Below are 22,769 nucleotides of genomic sequence, written 5' to 3'. Positions count from 1 at the left end.
TATTTGACGCTTGTTTTACTCAAAAGAAACAGTGAAATGCTCATGAAGTGACTCTCAGAGCAGTTCTGGAGATGTTGTTCATGTATTTATGTCCTCATTTAGTGAAACGGCAGACGCTGAAATCACACGCGCATCAGTTTCACATGTAAAGAATCCGCGCGTCCCCGTTCATTCATCAAAACACACGCAGAACATGCAGGATTCATATTTAAATAGTGTTTTGCCGCATTCAAACTTTGACAAATTCCGTGGAAATCAACATTCGGGCCTGGAGTAAAAACATTCGGGCCTCCAGACCCGACTGATGAGCCCTAGCGACGCCCCTGGGGCGGAGTTTGTGACTTTATGTTTACAGGCTTCACTCTTCAGCGCGCGCAGGATCACTCGTTGTGCGCATGCGCGCGGGAAAGAGCGCGAGAGTTGTCCGGTGAGTGTGAGATCCCTTTTTCTTCTCTTTCTTCTCTGTTATGTGCTCTTTGCTGTCCTGCATATCGTATTTTGCGCAATTAAGTTATTATTATAAATGTCAGTTTGCAAATGTTGTCGAGCATAACGTCAGATTCCCGTATGAAGAGTGCTGTAGTGATGTTACAGATAACGGCCGTGTGTCAGACGGAAGCCGCTTCCTCCGGAGCTCGAGTTCACTACTGTAATATGATATAGTAATGCAATGATTCACAAACAGACAACACTTAATACTCTTTTCATTTATTGTTGATTTTGGCTTTTCCACACAGAAATTCATGTTCGGTAAAACTCCTCCCACAACATGCACGTCATCAGTGAAGCTCCTCCCACAACAATCACACATTCAGCAATAAATGCTGGAATATTCTCATCAAATCATCAGGAAGAGCTGAAATCTGCACAGACTGAGTTTATTAAAGAGGACAGAGAGAAGATGAGAGACACTGAAGATACTGAACAACAAACAGGTTGGTGTTTGTTCTTCATTAATTCATTAATAATGCTGACGGTTATAAAGCTTCAGGGATTATTTTGTATTTTGGTTTGTTGTCACAGAAGAAACCTTCGGAGCTGTGAATAATTTTGCTGAAGTATCAAATAATAAGAGACACGTACTATGAACTGGGAACTTAATTTTTTGTAAATGTATGTTAGACAAAGTGATGATGATAAAGCAGCAAAGTTTATTGAAAAATCTTTGCTGTGTTTGTTTCAATGCTCAGACTTCATCTGATCATCACAAATCCAACAAGTAGTTATTTATTCAGACAAAACCGTTCATGAAACCTCACAGTCATTAGATTAAACAAGGAAAATCTATGAGCAAGAAAAATAATAAGAAATATGAAATGTTAAAACATCATAAAATAATCAAATAATAAAATGATATAAATGGTAAATGGTAAAAAAAACAATTAATAAATTACATAAATGACTAATGATTGTATGAATAAATGATTATAAATGAATAAAAACAAGAAAATAAAAACAACACAAATGTGTGATCGCTCTCTTCATGCAACACACGGTTTGTATTTGAGGATCCTTCATGTTGTTGATCAAACATATTTAATAGTTCTCCCTAGAGAGACATGAGATCTGTGCATATATAATGTTTTAGAAATAATAAATTGTAGATCAGTGTACCTCATTCATGGAAAAGTATAATTTATTAAACTGCATCAAAATGATCAAATTGTATAATGTAATTGTCTGCTTTCTGTTGTTATATGAGGGTTCATCAATATGTCCTTTCACTTTTCTGTTTTGGTTTTTAACGAGTTGCTGTTAAATGTGCTGTTTTTACTTTTGTTTCAGAGTTGATTGAAGACAATGAGATGAAAGAAGAATTGAGTGAATCTGATGAGCAAAATCACGTCAGAAGTGAAGAAAAACCCAAACCGAACGATTTAAAGACAAGAAGAGCCAAGAAATCTTTCACCTGCTCTCAGTGTGGTAAAAGTTTGACATGCAAAAGTCATCTTGAGCGTCACATGACAATTCACACTGGAGAGAAACCGTTCACTTGTGATCAGTGCGGGAAGAGTTTCACACGATCATCAAACCTTAAACAACACATGAACATCCACACTGGAGAAAGGCCATACTCATGTGATCAGGGCGGGAAGAGTTTCTCACAATCAGCAAACCTTAAGAAACACACGAACATCCACACTGGAGAGAAGCTGTATGCGTGTGATCAATGTGGAAAGAGTTTCACATACAAAAGATATCTTGATGTTCACATGAGAATTCACACTGGAGAGAAACCGTTCACTTGTGATCAGTGCGGGAAGAGTTTCACACAATCAGCAAACCTTAAGGATCACATGAGCATCCACACTGGAGAAAAGCAGCACTCATGTGATCAGTGTGGGAAAACATTTTTGTGGGCTTCAAACCTGAAGACACACCTGAAAGTTCATACAAAGGAGAAGCCACATTCATGTCATTTGTGTGGAAAGACTTTTACATATCTAAAAAATTTTAAACAACATCAGAAAATGCATACTGGTGTGAGAGACTACATGTGCTTTGAGTGTGAAAAGACTTTTACTACATTGAACTGTTTAAAAATGCATGAGAGGATTCACACTGGAGAAAAACCTTATATGTGTTCACACTGTGGCAAGAGATTCAGTCTGTCAAGACAACTGAAAAGACACGAGAGGATTCACACTGGAGAAAAACCTCACAAGTGTTCACACTGTGACAAGAGATTCAGTCAGTCATCATATCTGAAAATACACGAGATGATTCACACTGGAGAGAAACCATACAAGTGTTTACACTGTGACAAGAGATTCAGTCAGTCATCACATCTGAAAACACACGAGAGGATTCACACTGGAGAAAAACCGTACAAGTGTTTACACTGTGACAAGAGATTTAGTCAGTCATCATATCTGAAAATACACGAGATGATCCACACTGGAGAGAAACCATATCACTGCACTGAATGTGGGAAGTGTTTCAATCAATCTTCTTCTCTACGCCGTCATACAAAACACAATCACAGTAAGTAGATCATCTTCAGATCCAGCACTTTCAGGTCTGATTCACGTCCTCACCAAATGTGACACAATAATATGAATCAAGCAATAAAATATCTGGAAAAAAAAAGTGACATGACAAAGAAACATCATCTGAATTTTTCACAGTGAATAAATCTTCATCTTCAAAACCAGCAGATTGAACGGTGAGATTCAGATCAACTCAAAGATGGAGTTCCTCCCCAAAGAACAATGTCCAAACGTTTTATTTCTATAATAACTTTGCTTCATGATTTAAATGATACTTTGATTATGATTTTAAATGGTGCTTTCTTATGGGTTTCATATTATGTTCAATATGTTTAATAAGCAGGACTGTAAGAATAGTAACATCATTAAAACCTTACTGAAAACTGTTTCTACTTGTAAGTCAGTAGGAGAGAGAGATCCGGCTCATTTTTGTACTTCATCGCTTTTAATATCTAAAAGCGATGAAGTATTATAATTGCTTTTTGGGCTTTTAAAATTTCTCAATAAAGCTTTTATTTGTCTAATAAACTATATTTTACTCCACACACGACTGAGATTGAATGAGTTTGTCTATTAGCAACTCTTCTTTTTTCTTCTGTCGGTGGGCAGATTGATCCTAATATCACTAGTATCTCTACCATCGTTGGTATTGGTATCGGATCAATACTAGCCTGATGAGATCAGTACTTTAGCTCCATTTTCTCTCCTCTACGTTTAATACATTACTTCTGTTTCACTAAAGAGTAAACATGTCTGTGTTTGTATATACGCTGCTCCTTACACTTCTCGTATTAGAGCTGCACGATTCTGGATGAATTAAGAATCAGGTTTTTTTTTTTTTTTGCTGGCCTAAATAGAGATCATGATTCTCCCACGATTCTGAACTAAACGAAATAATGTGTCAGAAAATATTACTGCTGCATTCAAAAGGAATTTAACTGAATGAATTATTAAAAAAAAAAATTATATATATATATATATATATATATATATATACAAACACACACACACACACACACACACATATATATATATATATATATATATATATGCATTTAAAACAGGGCTGCTCAATCCTGCTCCTGGAGATCTACCTTCCTGCAGAGTTCAGCTCCAACCCTGATCAAACACACCTGAACCAACTAATTAGGATCTGAAGGAGCACTTTATAATTACAGACAGGTGTGTTTGGTCAGGGTTAGAACTAAACTCTGCAAGAAGGTAGATCTCCAGGAACAGGGTTGGGCACCCCTGATTTAAAATATATTCAATGAGTCACTCATAAATACTGCACTTGTTTCATTACTGGATGAATCACTGTTTTTGAACAAATCTTTTGAATGAATGACTCAATGACTAATACAATGGTTGACATACGACAAGTTCACACGACAACAGTGTAGTCAACGTCTGGCGCTGCGGCGTCTGGAAAGAGAGTGGCTTCTGCGGAAGCGGGCACTGTGGCAACGGTAGGAGCAGAGATGTTTGGCTGGGGTGGGTGACGGGGACGGGCGGGTGTTACAGGACTTGGCTGATGAGGGTTCGGTGAGCTTCTTTGATATGGGAGCAGTCCGACCGAATGTAGCTCTTGTCCAGCGGCCGAGTGCCTGGATCTGCGGCTGAGAGAGGCCTTTTGGGCAGCTGTGTTTGCCACGCCTATGCGGACGGAGTGGCTGGAAAAATGATGGGATGCCGGATAGGAGTAGAACGGACTTGAGGTGTTTTTGGAACCAGAAACATGTGGCGGGGTGATTAAGGTCGTCAGCGAACAGCGGCTGGGATGGAGTCAGGGGGCGAGATGATAAAAAAATTGTCAAAAAAACAGGGGTGCTCAACCCTGTTCCTGGAGATCTACCTTCCTGCAGAGTTCAGCTCCAACCCTGATCAAACACACCTGAACCAACTAATTAAGATCTAAAGGAGCACTTGATAATTACAGACAGGTGTGTTTGATCAGGGTTGGAACTAAACTCTGCAGGAAGGTTGATCTCCAGGAACAGGGTTGGGCACCCCTGCTCTAAATGGTGGATGAGGTAAGGGATTGCGTAATTATTGGAGAGAATAGATAGAGCAGATAGCCTCTGACAACATGTCGAAAATGTTTGGGCTGCTTCTGCTGCCGAAGGTTAGATGGACGGAAAAGCACAATTTTTCGCGCTAACGTATGCCAAATAAAAGGCAAAAATCCGGATGGATGGGCATCACTTTAAAGGCAGAGGTGATGCCAATTTTAGCCTTCTTTTTTGATTAAAAGTTCGACCGTGTCGGGTTCGGTGAGGGCGGACTGGAGGTTGGCGCAGATTATGCTTTGCCATGGCAGACTTTCGACGCCAGGATTAAAGCCATGAGTGAGACCGCTTAGTATCGGGGTGGTGAGACAGTTCAACAGATCAATGGTAAACAGCAGACCCGGCTGCTGGAGGAGGAAGAGGAGGAGTAGCGGCGGTCGGAATTCCAGGAAGGTGCATCGGTTGGAACGTTTGGATTTAGCTGGTGGATTAATGCCGAGGCGGTTCGGGATGAGGAGAGATGGACGGATTGACGAAGGGGCATGCTGAGGTGGTGTAGGAGATGGATCGACGGACAGTGCGTGAGACGTTGCGGCAGCCCAGGAAGACTCTGCTGTGGAGCTCAGTGTCCAGCGCTCCCCAGTAAGGACACTGGTTCCACTGATAGAGCGTTTAACTGCGAACAGCTTGTGGTAAGCGTAAAAGTGGGCACCTCCGTATGATAACGCGAACTCCAACCTCACGTCTCCTATGTGGGAATGCTGTGCAAACGACTTCTGAGTAACAGGTGAAAGCAAATGTGAATTCAGAAAATTCGAAAAGATTTTTGACGGATTATGTGCTGTGTTTTTAAGAGTGACAGAGAACTCGCCACAGTCGATTTGACGGTCTGAAGACGGAGGTGAAAGTGGTGACAGGAGGAAGAAGAGGTCTACGTCCGCACCTGCCAAGATCTGCACCCTGGCGGAAGACAACGTGAAGGAAGAGCGAGCGTGGAGAAGAGAGAGAAGAGAGGGAACGGTGGCCGCTGGAGCCAGTTGCGGAGGAGCTGCGGGCTGAAGCTCGGCCCGGAGAGCAAGTGGACTGAGGCAAGCTGCGGCGGAATCAGTGGGACGGCCTAGGCTCACCGAGGGCCTGCTACGGCGGATTGACGGCCAGGGACCTTCCTTGTGGGAGTGGTGGTTTGCTCAAGCTGTGAGTATGGGACACTACAAGAGGTACTCTTTTTTTCTTTGGTGGCTTTTGGCGGAGGAGTGGATCTCAGTGATGTTGTTCCTGGCTGGAAGGAGGTGAAGAGGTTGTAGAGCTCTGCCTAGTTCATCCGCCGTGAGAAGTGTATGCCGGCGTTGCTTAGCATCTGTCTTAGGCCTAAGACGGTCCATTTCTCGAACTGAGGCGTAGGAGGACATGGGAGAAGCGACGAACGCCTGGATGGAGGAGCAAAGATCTCCCAAGGTTTTTTTCTCCATTTTGTCACCGATGGAGTCAAAATAACGGAGATCCTCTGGAATTCTTCAGCTTTTAAGAACTGCTGGTTTCTCCGGTATACATATATGAGAGTAAATATTGTGATTTCAGGGAAATTTGACACCTCTAGTTGAAGAGAACATGATGTTAACACAGAGGTTTTTGTGTACTGACCAAAAGAGAGAAAAGAGAGAAGCACATCATCGTCAATTCAGTGGTACGAAACGAATGTAATGTTATCCTAATTAAAGTCAAATAAATGTTTTTCGTGTCTGTAAAAACAAAATAAATAAAATCACATTTTTAAAATCCAATATTTTGTTGAAGTTATTGTTATTTGGTGCTTTCATAAACATAAAATTGGGGTTATGGTTGTAACGCAGACTCAGGGTTCTTTGGATCCATATGCAGCTTTATTGACGTGTCAGACAAAACAGGGTCAATCGCCAGCAAAACAGAGTCCTCAGAGGATAAACAGAGGCCTCCCCCTGCGAGCGGCTCCTGACGCAGTCAAGTCAAGTTACCAAGCCAAGTCAAGCTACAGCTGCTGTCCCGGAGTCAAGTCAAGCTACGGCTGCTGTTCCCATGCCAAGTCAAGCTATGGTTCTTGTTCCTGTGTCAAGTCAGGTTAAAGCTGTGTTTCCTGTGTCAAGTCAAGTCAGAGCTATTGCCCCTATCTCAAGTCAAGTTACAGCCATCTTCCCTGAGCCAAGCACTGTCAAGATGGCTGCCACGCCAGAGCCACTGCACGTGCCACTGCCAAGTCACGGCTGTTCCCCACGAGTAAAGTCATGTTATGGCTGTTGTTCATAAGACAAGTCCCGTTACAGCGGATTTCCATGAGCCAGGCCAGGTTACAGCAGATCCTCATGAGCCAAGTCAGGTTGCTGCTGTTATTCCAGAGCCAAGTCAAGCTTCAGCCGCTGCTCCAGAGTCAAGTCAGGCTACAGCTGTAGTTTCCAAGTCCAGTCAAGCTTCCAAGTCCAGTCAAGCTTCCAAGTCCAGTCAAGCTTCCAAGTCCAACAACGTCAAGGCCATGGTTCCTGAGTCAAGCAGAGTCACAGCCGTGGTTCCTGAGTCAAGTAAAGTCATTGATCTTCACAAGCCAGTTCAAGTCACAGCCGATCTCCACGAACCAAGTCAAGCCACAGCCGATCTTCATGAGCCAAGTCAAGTCACAGTAGATCTCCATGAGCCTAGTCAAGTCACAGTTGATGTTCACAAGCCAAGTCAGGCCTCAGCCAGTCACCACGAACCAGGTCAAGTCACCGTTGATCCTCATAGGCCAAGTCAAATCATCGCTGGACTTCACGTGTCAGGTCAAGTCACCGCAGCACTTATTGAGCCAAGTCACGTCTCGTCTGACCGCCCAGAGTCAAGTCACATGATGTCTGCCAGTGTGATGGCGATCACCATTCTCAGTATGTGGGTCGCACACTACACTCCAGAGGTCACATCTGTTCACAAATCTGCACCGGAGGTCACGTCGGTTCACAAGTCCGCTCCAGAGCTTCCGTCTGATCTCAAGTCTGCTCCAGAGGTCCCATCTGATCTCAAGTCTGCTCTAGAGGTCCCGTCCGGTCTCAAGTCTGCTCCAGAGCTCCCGTCTGGTCTCAAGTCTGCTCTAGAGGTCCCGTCTGGTCTCAAGTCTGCTCCAGAGGCCTTCCCTGTCGGAGAATCCGCGCCAATGCCTCCTGAGGTGTCAGCTTCGGCTGTAGATCCTCCTAGGGAGGCGGCGTTATCCTTTGGTCACTCTGCTTCTCCCCTTATTCTGTCTGCCTCCTCTGTCCCTGTTCTCCCCAGGTCCCAGTCCATTATGCGGGTTCCTGCTCAGCCCTGGAGGGCCCTGGCGCCTCCTGTTCCACCTTGGAGGGCCCCGGCGCCTTCTGCACAGCCTCCGGCTCCGCCCTGGAGGGCTCCTGCGCCTTCTGCTCTGCCTCCTGCTCCGCATCCTGCTCCGCCCTGGAGGGCTCCTGCGCCTCCTGCTCCGCCTCCAGCTCCACCCTGGAGGGCTCCTGCGCCTTCTGCTCTGCCTCCTGCTCCACCCTGGAGGGCTCCTGCGCCTCCAGCTCCGCCCTGGAGGGCTCCTGCTCCGCCTCTACCCTGGAGGGCTCCTGCGCCTCCTGCTCCGCCTCCGGCTCTGCCCTGGAGGGCTCCTACGCCTCCGGCTCTGCCCTGGAGGGCCCCTGCGCCCCCTGCTCCTCCTCCGGCTCCGCCCTGGGGGGCTCCTGCGCCTTCTGCTCCGGCTCCGCCCTGGAGGGCTCCCGCGTTTCCTGCTCCGCCGGTCCTGCCTCAATCCCCGGGCCCTGCACATGGACCTGTCTCGCTCCTGCCCCACCGTTCCCCTGGACTGTTGTTCGTTTGGAGCATCTGGAAGCCGCTCCTTGGGGGGGCTATGTCACGAATCTGGTCTGTGTCCCGCTGTCCGCTCACCACCAGAGGTCACTCTCACCCCATCATCACACTCTGACTGTTGTACCACACCCCGGACTACATCTCCCGTCATGCATCACGCTGATTGCGTCAGCACATGTGACCAATCAGCAGCACCATAAAAGCCCCGGTCTTTCCCCATGCTAGTCACGGATTGTTGATAGTGTTTCTCCCATTGTTTAGCGTATTCTTGTTTCTTGTTCCTTGTGGTTTTGATTCCCTCACCTGGCTCCCCGTTTTCGACTCATCTCCGCCTGCCTTCGTACTATCGCTCACCATAAAGGACTATTCTCTCGTCTCGCCTCTGACAATCCTGTTTACTGTTGTTTGACCCTGCCTGCATGACCATGTATCTGTCTCGTCCCTATAATAAAAGCTCGCAAATGGATCCGCTCGCCTCTCGTCTTTCACTCCCCATTACAAGAATAATCATAAAAACAATAATAAAAACAACAATCACAAAAAATGAAGTAGAACAATCATAAAAACAATGATCACAACAATAAAACAAAAAAAAATGCAAACAAAAAAAAGAAAAAAAAAACGGAAAATATATATTAAATAACATTATATTCTTATGTAATGACACGATTCTTATTGTATTATTTATGTGTAATAACCTGTATGTGGGTATGTGTAATTACATGTTTCTACATGTATGTGACCGTGTTTAATCCCCGTATAATCTGATTTAGAGTCAGTAATTGATGGGAATGAGCGCGACTTACTGTCTGTCTTTGTCGTCGAACATCAGCACACATTTCCTCTGCTTCTTCTTTGCTTTCACACCACTCTTAAACTTTGATTTTTTTCGCCATTTTCCTGAGTTTTAATAAACACGTGTGACACACTGCAAAACTTCCGCTCCTACGAGCAACGGGAAGCGCCAAAATAAAAGTCCTCCAGCGGACACTGAACAAAATAAAAGTCTTCTTCTTCTTTAGTTAAACGGCGGTTGGCATCAGCTTATTGTTTTAAAATTAAAGTCCCCGTGAACAAAAGCTTCTATAAAGCCTGTTAGAGTTTGAGTTCATTTATATGCTAGAAAAAAAATAAATAAAAATGTGTATCAGAGTTTTGACCAATAAATGCTCTCTGACATTGCAGCATACTTCATCTTTTGTCTGCCAATATATCTTTTGAGTCTGTCCCCTTTATTGTGAAAATTATAGATAAGAAAATCACTTTTATATTTAAAAAATGATGTGGAACCACATTGCGTGAATACACCCTTATTTACCCACCAATAAAGTTAATCAGAATCAGAATCAGAATTATCTTTATTCGCCAAGTGTGCGCAAACACACAAGGAATTTGTTGTGGTTTTTTAAGGTGTTTCTGGTACATACATACATATATACATACAACATTTAAATAAAATAAAAACTTAAAAATAAATAATAATGTATGAATCTGGAACAGATGATTTATGTACAGATTTGTGCATTATTTTCTCTATATACAGCTATATAAATAAGAGAAGTGCGTGAGTATTTACATAATAATACAATACATGTATTATTATGTGTAATAATAAAATAAATGTATTATTATACTTAAATAAAATAAAATGTATTATTATACTTTATATGTAATTAAACTTACATATAAAGTTATTCATTTGATTTACCCAGTAGTTGCGAAATATTTTAGAGACATGGTGACTGCATCTTAGAGGAAAAATCCATAAAACAATTATTTTATGATTGTGTATTTACCCAAATGTTTTGGATTGATATTGAATATCTAATACTTAAATGTATTAAATTCAGTATCAACATTCAATTCTCTGGTAAACAGATGTGTTCGTTGCATGATATGAGAGTTTGGAGCCACATTTGGTGACTAATTGAATCATTATGTTTAGGAAATACTAATGATAAACCTAACATTACGTTATCAACTGCATTACATTGAAACCTTTAGCGATCTAAGAAATAAAAAAGCAAAAAGGATGTAGTGTATCCCCTGCAGTTTTTTTTTTTTTTTTTTACTTTTTTCTGTTTGTTTCTTTGATGCTATGATGAATGTCACTGATAATAGTTGAAAACACTGTGATCCTCTCTCTATGTGTGTGTGTGTGTGTGTGTGTTACTGTTTTTGTTATGCAATAAAAATAATAACTAACTAAAACTAAACTTATTTAAAAACGAGCATTGAACTTACATCAGCGTGATAAAAAATAGCTACAATGTTAAAAACCATCTTTGGTAAAACATTTCTGCAGTGTGATTTAATTATTCAGACTTAGTTTGTGCCACGTTCCATTATATTAGATGGAGGGGGCGGGGCTTGTGACTTTATGTTTACAGGCTTCACTCTTCAGCGCGCGCAGGATCACTCGTTGTGCGCATGCGCGCGGGAAAGAGCGCGAGAGTTGTCCGGTGAGTGTGAGATCCCTTTTTCTTCTCTTTCTTCTCTGTTATGTGCTTTTTGCTGTCCTGCATATCGTGTTTTGCGTAATTAAGTTATTATTATAAATGTCAGTTTGCAAATGTTGTCGAGCATAACGTCAGATTCCCGTATGAAGAGTGCTGTAGTGATGTTGTAAAATGTGTGATTTAAGTTTATATATATTTACATATATAAGTTTATAAATAATAACGGAAGGTCGCGTTTGCAGACTGCATGTGTCATCAAGTCTGGTTTGTTTCAGTTAATTGACCATTAAACTCGCGAATCGACCATATCACAACAATTTACGCTTCACTAAGAATAATGGTCACATTTATAACTGTTGATATTATGAAACATATGCAGCTACAAATGCGACCTCCGAAGGATGCAGACTTCCGTTTGAGAAACGACAACATTTGAGAAATGTCACCACTTTTTTTTTTTTTTTTTATCACTCAAATTCAACACTTTACAGCAGCCAGGGGGTGAACACAAAGAAAAAGAGATCAAAATTACAATGAAATTGAAAAATAAATATAAATAAATAAAAATAAAACAATGCCATGCATTTTTACAATGTATTTTTAATCCAAAGGGGAACAGCATCCACAACTACGAAAAACGATACAATTAGAAAACTGATTTTCAAAAAACAGTGTTTTAGATGTATAGGTTTATTATTCCATATAAAACATCTGTTAGGTGAGAAATTATGTTTATAAATTAAATTCCAGGAGAGAAATTGGAAATTGTGGAAATTGGATAACTTTAATGTAAGTTTAGTTAATGCTGTAGTTACAAAGCAAAAGAAAATGAAGACCTGTGATAAAATACACTGAGGAATAATGCTCCATAGTTGTTTTTATTAAAAATAGTTTGATCCAGTTCACTTTAACAGAGTGGTCAAATCTAGGAAGTTCAAACCTCCATGTTCAGTTGTGTTCATGACCACAGATTTCTTAATATAACGGGTTTTATTTCTCCATGAATAATTGTATTGCAAATATTATGGTTGACTGCTAGAGAAATCTACAAAGATAATTCTGTTAGTACACACTGTTTTAACTTTGTTTGTCTTATCTATAATAGCTGGGGAGACATTTAGCTCACATCTTCTCTCTTCATCCTTTACAGTCTTTATACCTAAATGTGTGACTTCATGCCACACATAGATGATAAATCACGATGCCCAAGAGACTTTAAATCACACCTATATTCAAGTGAAGACCTGCTGAAGCGTTACAGAACATATGGATAATATTAATAGCATTCCTCAGAAACAGCTGTGGTTGCCAAGCAACACACAAAAGTAAACAAAGGCGTGCGTTTGTAGTGTAATTTACAACAGCTCTGAACACGGCTCAACCAATCAGAATCAAGTACTGGAACTATGTGTTTTATAATAAAAAACAATAAAGTTGAAATTCAAATCTCAGAAATAAATGATCTCTGAATAATATTTCTCAAGTTATCATGTATATATTTGAATGTCTCTGATCTATTTCAGACTCTTAAAGATCGTACAAATGAATTACTCTTATGTGACTTACATTATCTGACTATAACACTACCTGATTTTGCTCTATTTCATCAGCTAAAATATTTTAAAACAAAGTCACAGCTGAGCCGCCGCACATCTCCATTCAAACTCGCGCTGTTTCCTTTACGAATGAACGTGCGTTTTTAAACCAGTCTGGAGAGTCAACGAATGAATTTCCCATTCATAAAGAATCATTCGTTCGAACGAATTGATTAAATAAATGATTCAGATGTGAAAACGCTGTGTCCTATTCACCCAGTATAATGTTTGAGAATACTAGGGAATACCAATATGGCGGCTTCACTTTGATGACGTCGTGAGCAATCCAGTTCACCATAGACTGTAAAAGAGACATAGACTTTTAGTCCAGAACTGCTCTTTGTTCAACAGGCAAAAACAGTCATATTGTGTCTAATGTTCCTCCGTTCATAAAAGATGAGTTGAATACGGAGTTGTGCAGGACAAATAGTTGGACAAATGAAAGTAAATCCACCTGAATAAGATATTTCACATCAAAGATGTTCACATATAGTCCAGAGGAGAGAATAATAGTTGAATATTTAAAAAAATGACCCCATTCGCTACTGTAATATAATATAGTAATGTTATGATTCACAAAGAGACAACACTTAATACTCTTTTGATTTATTGTTGATTTTGGCTTTTCCACACAGAAATTTATGTTCAGTGAAGCTCCTCCCACAACAACCACATCACCAGTGAAGCTCCTCCCACAACAGTCACGTCATCAGTGAAGCTCCTCCCACAACAGTCACATCATCAGTGAAGCTCCTCCCACAACAATCACATCGTCAGTGAAGCTCCTCCCACAACAATCACATCGTCAGTGAAGCTCCTCCCACAACAATCACATCGTCAGTGAAGCTCCTCCCACAACAATCACATCGTCAGTGAAGCTCCTCCCACAACAACCACATCGTCAGTGAAGCTCCTCCCACAACAACCACATTGTCAGTGAAGCTCCTCCCACAACAATCACATCATCAGTGAAGCTCCTCCCACAACAATCACATCATCAGTGAAGCTCCTCCCACAACAATCACATCGTCAGTGAAGCTCCTCCCACAACAATCACATCATCAGTGAAGCTCCTCCCACAACAATCACATCGTCAGTGAAGCTCCTCCCACAACAATCACATCATCAGTGAAACTCCTCCCACAACAGTCACACATTCAGCAATAAATGCTGGAATATTCCCATCAGATCATCAGGAAGAGCTGAAATCTGCACAGACTGAGTTTATTAAAGACGACAGAGAGAAGATGAGAGACACTGAAGATACTGAACAACAAACAGGTTGGTGTTTATTATTCATTAATTCATTAATAATGCTGACCGTTATAAAGCTTCAGGCAGTTTTATATTTTGGTTTGCTGTAACAGAAAATAAAAAAATCTTTAGAGCTATGAATAATTTTGCTGAAGTATCAAATAATAAGGAACACTTCCTATGAACTGGGTACTTTTTTTGTTGTTGTTGTTGTTTTTTGACAAAATGTATGTTAGACAAAGTGATGATGATAAAGCAGCAAAGTTTATTGAAAAATCTTTGCTGTGTTTGTTTCAATGATCAGACTTCGTCTGATCAGCACAAATCCAACAAGTAGTTATTTATTCAGACAAAACCGTTCATGAAACCTCACAGTCATTAGATTAAACAAGGAAAATCTATGAGCAAGGAAAATAATAAGAAATATGAAATGTTAAAACATCATAAAAGAATCAAATAATAAAATGATATAAATGGTAAATGGTAAAAAAAAAACAAATAATAAATTACATAAATGACTAATGATTGTATGAATAAATGATTATAAATGAATAAAAACAAGAAAATAAAAACATAACACAAATGTGTGATCGCTCTCTTGATGTGTTTGTATTTGAGGATCCTTCATGTTGTTGATCAAACATATTTAATAGTTCTCCCTAGAGAGACATGAGATCCGTGCATATATAATGTTTTAGAAATAATAATTTGAAGATCAGTGTACCTCATTCATGGAAAAGTATAATTTATTAAACTGCATCAAAATGATCAAATTGTATAATGTAATTGTCTGCTTTCTGTTGTTATATGAGGGTTCATCAATATGTCCTTTCACTTTTCTGTTTTTTTTTTTTTTTAACAAGGTGCTGAGCGATGTACTGTTTTTACTTTTGTTTCAGAGTTGATTGAAGACAATGAGAAGAAAGAAGAATTGAGTGAAGTTGAGGAGAAAAATCATGTCAGAAGTGGAGAAAAACCCAAACAGAAAGATTTAAAGAAAAGAAGAGCCAAGAAATCTTTCACCTGCACTCAGTGTGGAAAGAGTTTGACATGCAAACGTCATCTTGAGCGTCACATCAGAATTCACACTGGAGAGAAACCGTTCACATGTGATCAGTGCGGGAACAGTTTCAGACAATCATCCAACCTTAAACAACACATGAACATCCACACTAGAGAAAGGCCATACTCATGTGATCAGTGCGGGAAGAGTTTCTCACAATCAGCAAACCTTAAACAACACATGAACATCCACACTGGAGAAAGGCCATACTCATGTGATCAGTGCGGGAAAACATTTTTGTGGGTTTCAAGCCTAAGGACACACCTGAAAGTTCATACACAGGTGAAGCCACATTCATGTCATTTGTGTGGAAAGAGTTTTACATGTTTACAATATTTGAAAGACCATCAGAAAATACATAATGCTGTGAGAGACTACATGTGCTTTGAGTGTGAAAAGACTTTTACTACAGCAAAGTGTTTAAAACAGCATCAGATGATTCACACTGGAGAAAAACCTCACAAGTGTCCACACTGTGACAAGAGATTCAGTCAGGCAATACATCTGAGAACACACGAGAGGATTCACACTGGAGAGAAAACCGTATCACTGCACTGAATGTGGGAAGCGTTTCAATCAATCTTCTGCTCTACGCCGTCATACAAAACACAATCACAGTAAGTAGATCATCTTCAGATCCAGCACTTTCAGGTCTGATTCACGTCCTCACCAAATGTGACACAATAATATATATCAAACAATAAAATATCATCTGGATCAATCTGTCATTACATGTGACATGACAAAGAAACATCATCTAAAGTTTTCACAGTGAATAAAGTTCATCTTCATCTTCAAAACCAGCAGATTGAACTGTGAGATTCAGATCAACTCAAAGATGGAGTTCCTCCTCAAAGAACAATGTCCAAACGTTTTATTCCTATAATAACTTTGCTTCATGATTTAAATGATACTTTGATTATGATTTTAAATGGTGCTTTCTTATGGGTTTCATATTATGTTCAATATGTTTTTTTTTTTTAACAAGGTGCTGAGCGATGTGCTGTTTTTACTTTTGTTTCAGAGTTGATTGAAGACAATGAGAAGAAAGAAGAATTGAGTGAAGTTGAGGAGAAAAATCATGTCAGAAGTGGAGAAAAACCCAAACCGAACGATTTAAAGAAAAGAAGAGCCAAGAAATCTTTCACCTGCACTCAGTGTGGAAAGAGTTTGACATGCAAACGTCATCTTGAGCGTCACATGAGAATTCACACTGGAGAGAAACCGTTCACATGTGATCAGTGCGGGAAGAGTTTCAGACAATCATCCAACCTTAAAAAACACAAGAACATCCACACTGGAGAAAAGCAGCACTCATGTGATCAGTGCGGGAAAACATTTTTGTCGGATTCATACCTGAAGCAGCACCTGAGAGTTCATACAAAGGTGAAGCCACATTCATGTCATTTGTGTGGAAAGAGTTTTACATGTTTACAATATTTAAAAGACCATAAGAAAATACATAATGCTGTGAGAGACTACATGTGCTTTGAGTGTGAAAAGACTTTTACTACAGCAAAAGATTTGAAACGGCACCAGATGATTCACACTGGAGAAAAACCTCACAAGTGTTCACACTGTGACAAGAGATTCAGTCAGGCAATACATCTGAAAACACATGAGAGGATCCACACTGGAGAAAAACCGTATCACTGCACTGAATGTGGGAAGCGTTTCAATCAATCTTCTGCTCTACGCCGTCATACAAAACACAATCACAGTAAGTAGATCATCTTCAGATCCAGCACTTTCAGGTCTGATTCACGTCCTCACCAAATGTGACACAATAATATATATCAAACAATAAAATATCATCTGGATCAATCTGTCATTACATGTGACATGACAAAGAAACATCATCTAAAGTTTTCACAGTGAATAAAGTTCATCTTCATCTTCAAAACCAGCAGATTGAACTGTGAGATTCAGATCAACTCAAAGATGGAGTTCCTCCTCAAAGAACAATGTCCAAACGTTTTATTCCTATAATAACTTTGCTTCATGATTTAAATGATACTTTGATTATGATTTTAAATGGTGCTTTCTTATGGGTTTCATATTATGTTCAATATGTTTAATAAGCAGGACTGTAAGAATAGTAACACCATTAAAACCTTACTGAACCCTGTTTCTACTTGTAAGTCGGTAGGAGAGAGAGATCCGGCTCATTTTTGTATTTTGTAATTATTGATTAAATGTTACCTTTTTAAATAATACATCATCCTTATTTTTATATATTATATACAAATTTTATTGTCTGCTGATTGTAATTCAGAGACATAAAGTCAGAATTGCGAGATACTCTATAAACTCACATTTGCAAGCAACAGAGTCAGAACTGCAAGATTAAAAGAAAAAAAAAACTCATAATTCGGACTTTTTCCCCTGCAACTGCAAGTTTATATCTCACAGTTCTGACTTTATAACTCAAATGCACATTATAAAGTCACAAGATAAAGAAACTGCGAGATAAAAAAAGTCAAAGTCGCAATTACCGTTTTATTTTTTTATTTTTGACAGACATGGACTTCCACAGAATTGTGAGATAAAGTCAAAAAAAGTTAACTTTTTTTTTTTTTTTATTCTGTGGTGGAGACCAGCTTCTTAAACACCTTTTTGTTAAATATATACATGTGTGTGTATTTATATTTACACATAATAAATACAATACACCCACATATTTTCTGTACACAAAACTTTTATTTCACTAGCGATTGTTGCCCAGCACTAGTTATAGTCAGAATTGTGAAACATAAACTCACAATTCTCAGAAATAAACTTTGTAATTCAGAGATATAAAGTCAGAATTGTGAGATGCTGTACAAACCCTTACTGAACACCTTACCGATACCTGTTTCTACTTGTAAGTCAGTAGAAGAGAGATCCGGCTCATTTTTGTATTTGCTCTGAGTAATTATTTCATTGTCTGCTGATTGTATTTGAATCAAGAAAATGTCATTTTATAATTTTACTTTTAATATCTAAAAGCTATGAAGTATTATAATTGCTTTTTGGGCTTTTAAAATTTCTCAATAAAGCTTTTATTTGCCTAATAAACTATATTTTACTCCACACACGACTGAGATTGAATGAGTTTGTCTATTAGCAACAGTTCTTTTTTCTTCTGTCGGTGGGCAGATTGATCCTAATATCACTAGTATCTCTACCATCATTGGTATTGGTATCGGATCAATACTAGCCTGATGAGATCAGTACTTTAGCTCCATTTTCTCTCCTCTACGTTTAATACATTACTTCTGTTTCAACAAAGAGTAAACATGTCTGTGTGCGAATCTGTCACGGTGCTTGTGGCTGTAGAGATGCACACGACGCAGAAATACCCCAAAACTTTTAATATAGTCCACAAGAGACAGAAGCAAACCAAATATGGGCGAACAGGAACTATGGCTGGGGCAAAAACATGGAAACAAAAGTCCAAAATCCTGACAGAATGTTACTCCTTACGCCTACTCCTACTCCTTTTTTTACTCCTCGATCCAGCTTCACTTACAGCAGAAGTGAGTATAAGCATTTTTTATGAATCTTTGCGATCGCCTTTCCTTATAACGTGCTAGTTAGCAAGTTTTGCGGCTAAACGCGGCTAAATGCGGCTAAAGTAAACAGGCTCGTCACTCCACAGAGAGAAGAGAGGGGCGGGGCGAGCAGAGCTCATTTGCATTTAAAGCAGCCTCGACCAGAATGAGCTGATTTTTGCAGAGCTGATTTTGTCAAGGTAAAAAGGGTGTTGTTTTACACAACCATTGAGAATTTTTAACCAAAGTATATTAGAGACTTTTCATTAAGACCCTAAAGAATCATATCAACTTGTGGAAAATGGGCATCTGACGACCCGTTTAAATAGAGATCACGATTCTGAACTAAACAAAATTATGTGTGACAAAATGTTACTGCTGCATTAACAGTAATTTATTTAAATGTATTATTAAACATTTGAACATGCATTACATGTTACCCACCTACAACCCACTACCCTTGGGTGCACACGAGGGTTAACATTATAGTTGCATACATAATGCACCCGATTACCACATTCCACATTAATATCCCACAATAAACACACACAGACATCAGATAGGTTGTAATATGCACACGTTTATTGAACTTATCTGCACATAGTATGTGTCGTCGACGTTTGTTGTCTGTTTGTGTGTCGTCGCAGTCCAGATTACCGGAATGGCAAACTCCGGTTAGCGGTCGAGAAAGCTAGAATCACTCAATCCCCATGTCATTCCATCCCAGGACTATAGGCTTCTTCCTTTCTTCCAAGACCTAAACCATGAGGCTTTGAGGTCTCAGAAACAACCGTTCTCGGCGTGTTTTGCTAATCCTGCTGCCGCCGATTTCGCCAATATTTCTACAAAGGCGGTACACGGTTATGTGGCGATGCCGCCCCTTGAAGAGACTCTCACGGCACATCTCGAGTTCAGCTCCATCCTGCAGCTTGTGCCCCCTGTTGCCAGAGCTAACAAGCATACAGCTCAAGCAGTGGGTTGGTCCATGGCAGGAATGGTGTCAGTTGAGCACCACCTTTGGCTCTTTCTATTGTATATATATTCTACAAGACCTTTCTATTGGACGCTCCCATTTCTAAAGATGGCCTTTGGAGATGTGGTCACCGCCATTGTGGAGAAGTTCTGGGGATCGGAAAAGCAGGCCCTGCCTTTCAACAGCTCATTCCAAGCAGGTCCGGCGAGGTAGAGAGTCAACTACCGGCGCTTCATTCACACCCATCTTCTTTTCAGCACCATCGTGAGGTCCAGCGGAGTGAGCCGGCACCTATGGCACCCCCTCATAAGGACTGGGGTCCTAGGTCTCGCCCACCGGTTCGCTCTCGCCAACGCAAATGGATAGACCTGAGTTTGATTGCCAAGGCCTCTAGTAGTAATTCCTGATTCTTTCGCTCATCTTCGGAGGCCAGGCCCTCCTTTAGAGACTTTGGATGAACCGCACAAGCGTATTCACCTCTCTCATTGTGATCTCCTGGCTCAGATCTTAACTGTTCCTCTACATACTACACCCTAAGTCTTTATGATGAGCACTTCCTCAGACACTCTGCACTTTCAAGCCTTCAGAGTTCGAGAAAAAGCCAGAGGCCCGACAGAGCATTCGGATGTCTTCCTACTATAGAGGCTTCCGCCACTCAGGTGCTTTGGGACCCTATGCAGGAAAATCAGGTGAAGATTTCATCAAATGTAGTAGCTCTGCATGTGTTTTCGCAGATGCCAGTGGCTTTCTGCAATCAGGAGATGTCTCTACACCTGTAGTTCCACTGTTGCCAAACATGGAGTGACTAAAGCCCCAGCAGACTATGCCTTCAAGGGGAGACTTTTTGACTCTTGGTGTAGATGGTGCAATCTGGATCTGGTTCACTGCCCTATAGATTCAGTGCTGGAGTTCCTCAAGAGTCGATTTTCTGAAGGAGGAACTCCTGCCACTCTTATAGGAACACTGTTTTCGAATCCATTCAGCCGATCTCCGGGTCTGGCGGTAGCACTTTCAGCATAGCTTAGCGTAGATCATTGAATCCGAGTAGACGATAGCATCTCGCTCAAAAATGACCGAAGAGTTTCGATACTTTTCCTATTTAAAATTTGTCTCTTCTGTAGTTGCATCGTGTACTAAGATTGATGGAAAAAATGAAAAGTTGCGATTTTCTAGGCCGATATGGCTAGGAACTATACTCTCATTCCGGCGTAATAATCAAGGAACTTTGCTGCCGTACCATGGGTGCAGCAGGCACAATTATATTACACAGCGCATTAAAGTGACCGGCACTAAGTTTGAGTTGACGGCTGTCGTGCCATGTTGTTCTGGAGTTAAGTCCCGTTACAGTGGATCTCCATGAGCCAAGCTAGGTTACAGCAGGTCCTCATGAGCCAAGCCAAGCTGCTGCTGTTTCTGCCAAGCCCCCGGCCAAGATGGCCGCCGCACCCGAGCTAACTGCGCCGCCAGAGCGCCCTCAAGCGACCGCTCGTACAGAGCCTGCTCATCCAGAGCCCGCTCGCCCCAAGCGCCGCCCAGAGCCCACGCCTTCTTCGGCACTCCCTGAGTTCCTGAGTCAAGCAAGGTCACAGCCGCCGTTCTTGAGTCAAACAAATTCACAGTCGTCGTTCCTGAGTCAAGTAAGGCCACAGCTGATCTCCGTGAACCACGTCAGGTCTCAATTGATCTCCAAAGGTCTAGTCAAGTCACACCTGCTGTTCCTGCACAGTCTAGTCAAATCACAGCTGCTCGCCCAACATCAAGTCAAGTTACAGCCATCCCTTCAGGGTCAAGTCAAGTCACAGCTGCCCCACTAAGGCCAAGTCACGTCTCGCCCGAGCATCCTGAGCCGGGTCACGTCTTGTCTGACCACCCAGAGCCTTACCAGGCCTTGTTCGACGGTCCAGAGTTAAGCTATGCCCCGTCCGACAACCCCAAGTCAAGTCACATCTCGTCTGACATCCCAAGACCACGGCCTATCGGGATAGCCAGTGCACTGGACCCACCACAACCTCCCGCTGCTGCTCTACCCTTAATGGCGATTGCCATCTGGTGTGTGTGTGGGCTGCACATTGTGCTTCTGAGGTCACGTCTGCTCACAAGCCTGCTCCAGAACTCCTGTCCAAGCACAAGCCTGCCCCAGAGCTCCTGTCAGTTGGAGAGGCCGCGCCAATGCCTCCTGAGGTCTCAGCTTCGGCTGTGGATCCTCCCATGGAGGCGGCGTCCCTCTACAGACTCTCTGCTTCTCCCCATATTCTTTCTACCTCCTCTGTCTCTGCTGTTTCCAGGTCCCAGGCCATGACGCAGTTTCCTGCTCCGCCCCAGCTCCCGTCTGGTCACAAGCCTGTTCCAGAGTTCCCCTTGGTCGGAGAAGCTGCGCCAATGCCTCCAGAGGTGTCAGCCGTGACTGTGGATCCTCCCTTGGAGGTGGCGCCCCCCTACAAGCTCTCTGCTTCTCTCCCTCCTCTGTCTGTCTCCTCTGTCTCTGCTTTCCCCAGGTCCCAGACCGTAACGCGGGTTCCTGTTCCTCTCTGGAGGGCCGCTCCTGCTCCAGTTCCGCCCTGGAGGAGTCCTGCTCCGCCTCCTGCTCTGCCCCGGAGGGCTGCTCCACCTTCAGTTCCGCCCTGGGAGAGTCCAGGGCTTTTATAGCAGCACTGATTGGCCATATGCGTGTGACGCAATCAGTGCAGTGGAGGATGGGAGATGCAGTCCAAGAGATAGTGTAACAGTCTGTGTGAAAAATAAGGAGAATGTGACCTCTGGTGGTGGGCGGTACGCGGAGCACCCATCCCCCCCACATGTATATGTGGTGGCCATATCAGCAGAGCGTGCACCCACGGCGGGCGTTTCAGTTGGTCGTAACCCCCCGGTTTCCCATTTCAAGGGTCGCAATGGCTTAGGCCTCTCCGCCTTGTACGAGCCCCTTCTTGGCACTCATCTATTGTTCTGTGACCCACAGTTTAATCTTAAAACTGGCTTAAATCTCCCTTTTTTGAAAAAAAAAAAAAAAAAAATACAAGAAAATAAAGAGATAAACAACTAAACTGATAGAGAAGGTGTTTACAAAAATCCAC

General features: G+C 41.7%; 2 protein-coding genes across 3 annotated transcripts in view; both read left to right on the top strand.

Annotated features, from left to right (window-relative positions):
• The window catches only part of LOC127162127 (GTPase IMAP family member 5), a 269,255-nt gene that overhangs the window by 142,573 nt on the left and 103,913 nt on the right, over nucleotides 1–22,769 (top strand). The gene's annotated exons all lie outside the window — the stretch shown is intronic.
• Nucleotides 384–17,708, top strand: LOC127161863 (zinc finger protein OZF). 2 transcript variants are annotated; one of them, XM_051104620.1, is made up of 4 exons: nucleotides 384–427; nucleotides 738–935; nucleotides 1,786–2,985; nucleotides 16,217–17,708. In XM_051104620.1, the coding sequence occupies exons 2-4, from the start codon at nucleotides 770–772 to the stop codon at nucleotides 16,918–16,920; spliced, it is 2,070 nt and encodes a 689-aa protein (XP_050960577.1). In that variant the 5' UTR covers nucleotides 384–427; nucleotides 738–769; the 3' UTR covers nucleotides 16,921–17,708. The 2 variants fall into 2 exon arrangements, with proteins under 2 accessions (XP_050960577.1, XP_050960587.1); XM_051104630.1 differs by lacking the exon at nucleotides 16,217–17,708 and adding an exon at nucleotides 3,129–3,403.

This window comes from Labeo rohita, chromosome 3 (genome assembly GCF_022985175.1).
Source record: "Labeo rohita strain BAU-BD-2019 chromosome 3, IGBB_LRoh.1.0, whole genome shotgun sequence".
Lineage (NCBI taxonomy): Eukaryota > Metazoa > Chordata > Actinopteri > Cypriniformes > Cyprinidae > Labeo > Labeo rohita.
Note: the sequence above shows the minus strand (reverse complement) of the source record. Positions and strands in the feature narration are given on the sequence as shown.

Bases quoted from the DNA above. Each gene is read 5' to 3' on its own strand.
- LOC127161863 (XM_051104620.1), top strand. From the start codon at position 770: ATGCACGTCATCAGTGAAGCTCCTCCCACAACAATCACACATTCAGCA. The intron at 936-1,785 runs GTTGGTGTTTGT...CTTTTGTTTCAG, and splicing joins AGATACTGAACAACAAACAG to AGTTGATTGAAGACAATGAG. The intron at 2,986-16,216 runs GTAAGTAGATCA...CTTTTGTTTCAG, and splicing joins TCATACAAAACACAATCACA to AGTTGATTGAAGACAATGAG.